This window comes from Sabethes cyaneus, chromosome 3 (genome assembly GCF_943734655.1).
Source record: "Sabethes cyaneus chromosome 3, idSabCyanKW18_F2, whole genome shotgun sequence".
Taxonomy (NCBI): Eukaryota; Metazoa; Arthropoda; class Insecta; order Diptera; family Culicidae; genus Sabethes; species Sabethes cyaneus.
Genome location: NC_071355.1, coordinates 64931924 through 64938948, shown reverse-complemented (window position 1 = coordinate 64938948; position 7025 = coordinate 64931924). Strand labels below are relative to the sequence as shown.

General features: G+C 42.2%; 1 protein-coding gene across 1 annotated transcript; it reads left to right on the top strand.

Annotated features, from left to right (window-relative positions):
• Positions 1-285: 285 nt before the first annotated feature.
• Positions 286-2807, top strand: LOC128742318 (protein TAPT1 homolog). The gene is made up of 2 exons (XM_053838648.1): positions 286-644; positions 810-2807. Exons 1-2 carry the CDS (start codon positions 389-391, stop codon positions 2552-2554), a joined length of 2001 nt encoding a protein of 666 aa, XP_053694623.1. The 5' UTR covers positions 286-388; the 3' UTR covers positions 2555-2807.
• Positions 2808-7025: the final 4218 nt, after the last annotated feature.

The window sequence follows — 7025 nt, the reverse complement described above, 5'->3', positions numbered from 1 at the left end:
TTGCCTTGCAGTTGTCAAAATTTCTTCGGTAAATAGTATGGATTTTTTCTTGAGCTGTTTTCTTTTCAGCTGGATACTAGGCTTAAAGTTGAAAAACGAAATATTTTCTCGGGAAGCACAATAATATTCAGCTACTTTTGTTCCATTTAAATTTGGGTTCAAGTTTGAACAAAAGTAAACGAGCGTGTATAGTTAGTGAAAAACGCCGTTCGTTCACACATTAGCGACTGTCAAAACATTTTCTTTATTCTTGTTGTTCGACGTCCGAGATTTTTGTTCGTATAAATTTCGGAGAGTGCGTTTTGTGTTGAAGATTAGTAAGAAATTGTGAAAAATTCTTGTATATCAGATCGTGATCGTAACATGCTTCGATCGCAACCATTGAATAATGGCTCATCGATCGCGCGAGGACAGTTTTTCATCATCGTACCAGCAAAAGAGGCAACTTCGCTTCCGTGGTGATTTGGCTCAGCAGCACGGTTTTGCTGGTATGGAAGGGGCTGCTTCAGGTGCAGCGAGTGCATTGCTAGCTGGTGGAGGAAACCGGGTGGAGGATATCTTCCTGGATGAGGACGCATTTCGCCGGAGTAGTTTCGGCAGTTCACGCAATGGTGAAATAACTCCTTCCGCAGGAGATGGAAAAGGTGAGTGGAACGCATTTTACTTTTTGGTATATTGAAGGTCTGCTCCGAAATGTTTTCTTTCGGGAGATGGATTCTGCATATTTGTTTTGGTTTTATGACGGTGATTGTAGCGCAAAATTTTTCAGAAAAAAATAATTTTTCTAAAACAATCATTCAATTTTTCAGATCACCGCAGTAAAAGTAGTTTGTATGATTTTATAAGAATTGAACTGACCCGTGGTTATGTGCTGGAGCACGATGAAGAAAGATATTCCGCAAGACGAGAAAAGATTTACTCCTTTATGAAGATCCCACGAGAGTTGGAGAGTTTCATGGCGTACGGAGTGCTACAGTGTGCGGACTCGTTTCTTTATATCTATACGTTTCTTCCAATACGGTTTATCTTAGCACTGTGGGCGTTGATAAGCCGTCCAATAGCACGCTGTTTAGGGATGCGAAGACCTAGTCAACGATTGCTGGCTCCGGCGGAAATTTGTGATTTATTGAAGGGTACTATATGGGTCATATGCAGTTGGGCCATGTTCTATGTCGACACGAATATGCTGTACCATTTGATAAAGAGTCAATCGATTATAAAATTATACATATTCTATAATATGCTGGAGGTCGGAGATCGGTTGCTATCAGCATTCGGACAAGATACGATTGACGCTCTCTTCTGGACAGCTACTGAACCAAAGGACAGTAAGAAGCAGCACCTAGGAACAATTCCACATTTCCTGTTTGCTATCATTTACGTTACTATTCATAGTGCCTTGGTAATGTTCCAAGCTACATCGCTGAATGTTGCGATTAACTCTAACAACAAAGGATTGCTTACGATTATGATGTCGAATAACTTCGTTGAGTTGAAAGGAAGTGTTTTCAAGAAATTTGACAAGAACAATCTTTTCCAGTTAAGCTGCAGCGATGTTCGGGAACGGTTCCATTTAACAATATTAATGCTAATAGTGTTGATTCAGACAATGAAGGAATTCAGCTGGAAATCGGAGCAGTTTTTTGTTATGATACCGGATTGCATGTATGTAATGCTAACTGAATTGTTCGTTGATTGGATTAAACACGCTTTCATTACGCGCTTCAACGAAATTCCTATCGACGTTTATCGGGAATACACAACGAGCCTGGCTTATGACATGACACAGACACGCCAAAAGCACGCGTTTTCCGATCATTCTGATTTGGTGGCTAGAAGGATGGGTTTCATACCTTTTCCTTTGGGAGTTGTTCTTGTTAAAGCAATTTATCACGCTGTTTCTTTCGAAAATGCTGCGTCAATATTGCTATTTGTAATTGCTTACATTGTTCTTCTCTCCTGTCGAGTTTTGAACACGGTTTGCACGCTAGGGAAGGCTTGTGATCTAATGCAAAAACATCAGGATGAGAAAAATCTACTAAATAACCAGCAACACAATACTGGGCCGACTACTTCTACTCCGTTGCAGCATTCCCGCAGTAGTAGTAAACCAACTAGTGACATTGCAACCTCCCCAATCCATCATCCGGTTAGTAGTGTGCTTAATCGGTCGCAAACTATCGAGTCAGTTCCGCAGATCAAATTGATTACCGAACACCAAGCCAAGGACAGCATTATACGGGAAACATCAACATTGGGGGCTACCGCTTTGTTCTCTAATAGCGACGTCGATTTGGACGACGTAAAACTGAATGATAAGGTTCTAAATAGTACCGCAGAAGACCCGGTTCGCAAAGAGGAAGAAAACCTGGCTCGAAGTGTGCCCGATTTACAGCAGGAATCTTCTGCGATGGCCAACGTGACAGGGGGAGCCGAATCTTCTGGCGATGGAGACAGTTTTTCGTCGTATCAAGGAATGCATCACCATCGAACGCACAAGCGGTCCGAGTCGGAACCGTCGATTCAGCTGGACGTAGAACGCAGTGGCACCTGATCGGGTTGTTGTCCGGTGTGGAAGTAGCTATTTATTGTAGATTAAATATATGTGAGCCGTGTAAAGATGGTATGCAGCAAACGAAAATGTGTTTTTACTGGGATGTTGTGATGCGCAAGCTTAACTAAACTTTCGTAATGGAAGTTCGCAACTGACGAAACATTAGTTTTCATTGGATCTAAGTCTGTGCTTGAGAAATTATTGATTTTATTTTATTTTGTTGAAACTGTTTGTCTATATACAATAAATTGTAGGCCTGCAAACTTATGAAGTGTTAAAACGTTTCTTTTTATTCGAAGGAAATAGGAACTTATTCTATGCTATTCAAAGGACACCAGCAGTTAGTTTTCGGGTTTGTATATCGCACATCTACTCACCTCAATTTACAAAATAGTGCGTAGCTAGAGAAAACATGAAGCATGAGTTGAGTGAAGACTTTTTTTTACAGGCAATCAAAGGTAAGTACCTAAGTACATGATATCCAATTCACATGGCATCAATCCCATGCAATGCGTTTTACCTTTAATTCCTGTGTGTGGGAGTGGTGATGGGGTCTTCCAGCCTGCAACGTCAGGCAAGTATATTCGTCAATCCGAATTTTCGATATCTGATGCCGCTTCATATCCTAGCAACTCGGCTTCTTCGTGTGGTACGAGTAATGCCAATAGCGGACCACCCATCCCTACGGATCTCCACTCCAATTAGAAATCTTACGTCGTATCATGTTGCATCTAACGCGGCAATCATCCCTCGGATACTCCAGTTTGCAGCCTTATTTCGGAATCCGGTGCACCTAGTGCAGAAGCCTGTACATTCCATTGCACTCCTTCTGTGTACTATCAGAATGTAAGGGCCTGCGAACTAAAATTGCTCGACTATGATTATTGTTGTCCAGTTGTGAGTATGATGTACTTGTCTTTACGGAAACATGGCTTAGGGCTGATATCGACAACAACGAAATATCTCCTAACTGCGCTCTATTTCGTTGTGATCGTAACGAATTGTCCAGCAATCACTCACGGGGCGGGGGAGTATTGATCGCAATCAATAATGCTTTAGAATGCGTGTCCATTATCCTGGCGGATTGTCGTGAACTCGAACAAATCGCAGTCCATATTAATTTGCAAAGTCGTTCTATTTATATAGTTGCTATTTATCTCCCGCCCAACTCAAGTACCGAACTATACTCGGCTCACTCAAAAGCGCTACAATGTGTTGCGGACCGCCTCACGGAGTCTGACATAATTCTATCAATTGGGGACTTTAATTTACATGACTTGAGGTGGCATGTCGACGATGACATTAACGGATATATCCCTTCGCACATCTCAGCAGAAATTGAGCAATACTTCACAGACCCAATATTTGGCAAGGGCTTGAGACAAATTAATCATTTTGTCAACGTGAATGGCAGGCTCTTAGATCTTGTATTTACCAATCACCCGGAAAACTTTGACATAATCGCGCCATCTTCTCCGTTGTTGCCTGTCGATTGTCACCACGCATCATTTATTTTGCTATTTGACGAGATGGACGCACCGATTAGGGACGACCGAAGTGCACAAATCAAATTCGACTACTGTGCATGTGACTACGACATACTGAATTCAATTTTTGCAGACGTGGATTGGAGTTATCATCTTTCTGCTATTGGTTCAGTTGACCAGATGCTTTTAGATTTTTATGATTTGCTTTTAGACGTTGATAGCTCGACACGTACCCAAAAAAAGACAAAGATTAACCAATAATTTCAAGCAGCCGTGGTGGACTCCTGAACTCCGAAACCTGCGTAAAACCTTCGTAAAATGCGGAACCAATACTTTCAAACTAAAAATGAATTTGATAGAATTAAGCTTCGTGAGCGTAAGGCAGAGTACAAAGCCGTTCTTTCTGCAACGCACGAAAACTACCTTCAAAGGATTCAGTCAGCTGTCAAACAGGATCCTTCGCGTTTCTGGGATTTTATTAGGAAACGGAAGGTCGGTAATAATGTTCCTTCGTCCGTCAGTCTCGACAAAACAACTTCTCACTCCAATTCGGAAGCAGTCAATATGTTTGCCTCATTTTTTGAGCAAATCATCACCCGTCTAGCGACAGAACTGCTTTGCTCACATACCGTTCCTAAATATCAATCTGCCGCTTATACAGTTTTCTGCAGACGAAGTTCAGAACGCCCTGGAAGATCTCGACTCAACGTTCAACGAAAGGACCCGGAACAGACGGCCTGCCTCCAATTTTTCTGAAAAACTGTGCCGTTTCGCTTGCGTTACCGATTGCCACCGTTTTTAACCGCTCGCTCCTGGAAAGAAAATTCCCAGATACATGGAAAATGGCATCCATAGTTCCAATTCACAAATCGGGATGTCACAATTCTGTTGCCAACTATCGGGGTATATCCATCCTTTGCTGCCATAGTAAAGTATTTGAAAAACTGGTTCACAGAACTTTAATACTGTCCCACATAATCTCGTCATCGACAAATTGTACCATATGGGATTTCCATCATGGTTCACTGAATGACTAGGCTCATACTTGTCTGACCGCAGAGCCTTCGTTAAAGTGAATTTCGTGCACTCGAAAATATTCTGCAAATCATCTGGGGTACCCCAAGGCAGTGTGCTTGGCCCTCTCATCTTTATTATCTATATGAACGACTTGTTGGAACTGATTTCATCATCAAAATTTTCTTTTGCCGATGATCTAAAAATTTTTCGAGTGATTCACTCCTGTCGACTACGTCGCATTACAAGCAGATATCAACCAACTGCTTATTTGGTGTGATGACAACGGCACGCGTGTTAATAGCAAAAAATGCAAAATAATTTCCTACAGTCGCTGCAATACTGTATATACTGCAATACTGCATCAGTATAAAATAGGAACTGATTGTCTGGAACGTGTCAACTCTATCCGCGATCTAGGAGTTACAATCGACTCGAAGCTGAGGTTTAACGAGCACATAAGCCTAAGCCATACTGCCAAAGCTAACATAGTGCTTGGTTGTGTGCGGTTACATGCTTCTGGATTCACGGACGTTTATTGCCTGTATTGCTCGCTTATCCTAAGCATATCGGAGTATGCACATCCTGTTTGGGCGCCTTTCAAAATAACGCAATCTCTTGCGATTGAGCGAAGAAATTTTTGCGATTCGCCAAATTGCGTCAGCTGCCCTGGAATGCCCAAGTTAATCTTGAAAGTTATCCAGAACGTTGTCAGTTGATAAAGCTGGAGATACTCTCGGCCAGGCGAGTTAAACAGCAGCGGATGTTTGTCTTTGATCTCATAACAGAAAACGTTGAATGCTCCGAGCTCTTGGGTTAGATGCGATGGAATGTCCCTCATCGGCGGCTTCGTAATCCGCCATTATTTGTAATTTCGTTTCACAGAACAAACTACGGCTATAATAATTGTTTTAGTTTTTGTTTACGATGTCTAGAAATGTGTTTAGTGGTAAGATAAGAGATTAGCATTAAGTTAGTAATCTGTACGACGTAGTCGGAGATGGTACATAAAATAAATAAATAAATAATTGGAGCAGTTAGTCTATTTCGGTGGGCATGCACCTTACTAATACAGTTGTTACAAAAAGGACATGGCAACCGTTATATGACATTCTGGTCGAAAATAGGTTTATGCAACTGAGATGCTGAAATTGTGCTGCTTGGGCAATACTCAATAGATGGGGTTGTTATCTGGAACCCTCCTAGAACGACTTACAATGACTGCCTTCACCACTGTATTACTAATCTGTTTCTAGAATTTTCGAAACTCCCATCGGAACAAATATAACAGCGGTTCAACTACCATGACCTAGCTATGGTCTGTCAAACACTATCGTTGCACCCGTTCTAGCCGTTGCAACTCATTCATGATTGCGCTTATTGCGCAGCGCTGAAACCCAAGCCGACGCGCCATGTCTCAGCATCGGCATGACTACGCTGGCCATCAGGCGTCTCTTGTTACTGCTTGATCCATAGCCTTTTGGGCTTTTGACATCATTCTGGACAGAGCAGTAACCACTGTTGACGCCTTTCCACAAGTAGCACCCGTTACTGGATCGTGCTGTGGGAATAACTTGGTGCGACGTGAATTGTATGATAGTGAACCCGGAGATGTGCTCAGCAATCAAATTTTTCCGAAAGAAAAATCCGATCCTGTTTCGTTATGAGCTCGAAGGCACAGTATTGAACGTGTTGCATGCATCAAAGACTTGGGTGTTATCTTAGATTCGCAGTTAACGTACAAGCATCATATCTCGTATATAAGGCTTAAGGTTCTTAGGTTTTATCGTTAGGAGTGCGAAAATTTTTTCTGACATATACTGCTTCGGGCCTCAAATCGTTATACTGTTCGCTGGTGCGGTCAGTTCTGGGATTCTTGAACCTCTCCGTGTTCGTAGGGCTATCTCCAGAGTACCGTTTATTGCGGATAGCGTACAAGAGAGAATTGAACCCCCAGCGCTGTAGGGGCA

Bases quoted from the DNA above. Each gene is read 5' to 3' on its own strand.
- LOC128742318 (XM_053838648.1), top strand. From the start codon at position 389: ATGGCTCATCGATCGCGCGAGGACAGTTTTTCATCATCGTACCAGCAA. The intron at 645-809 runs GTGAGTGGAACG...TCAATTTTTCAG, and splicing joins TTCCGCAGGAGATGGAAAAG to ATCACCGCAGTAAAAGTAGT.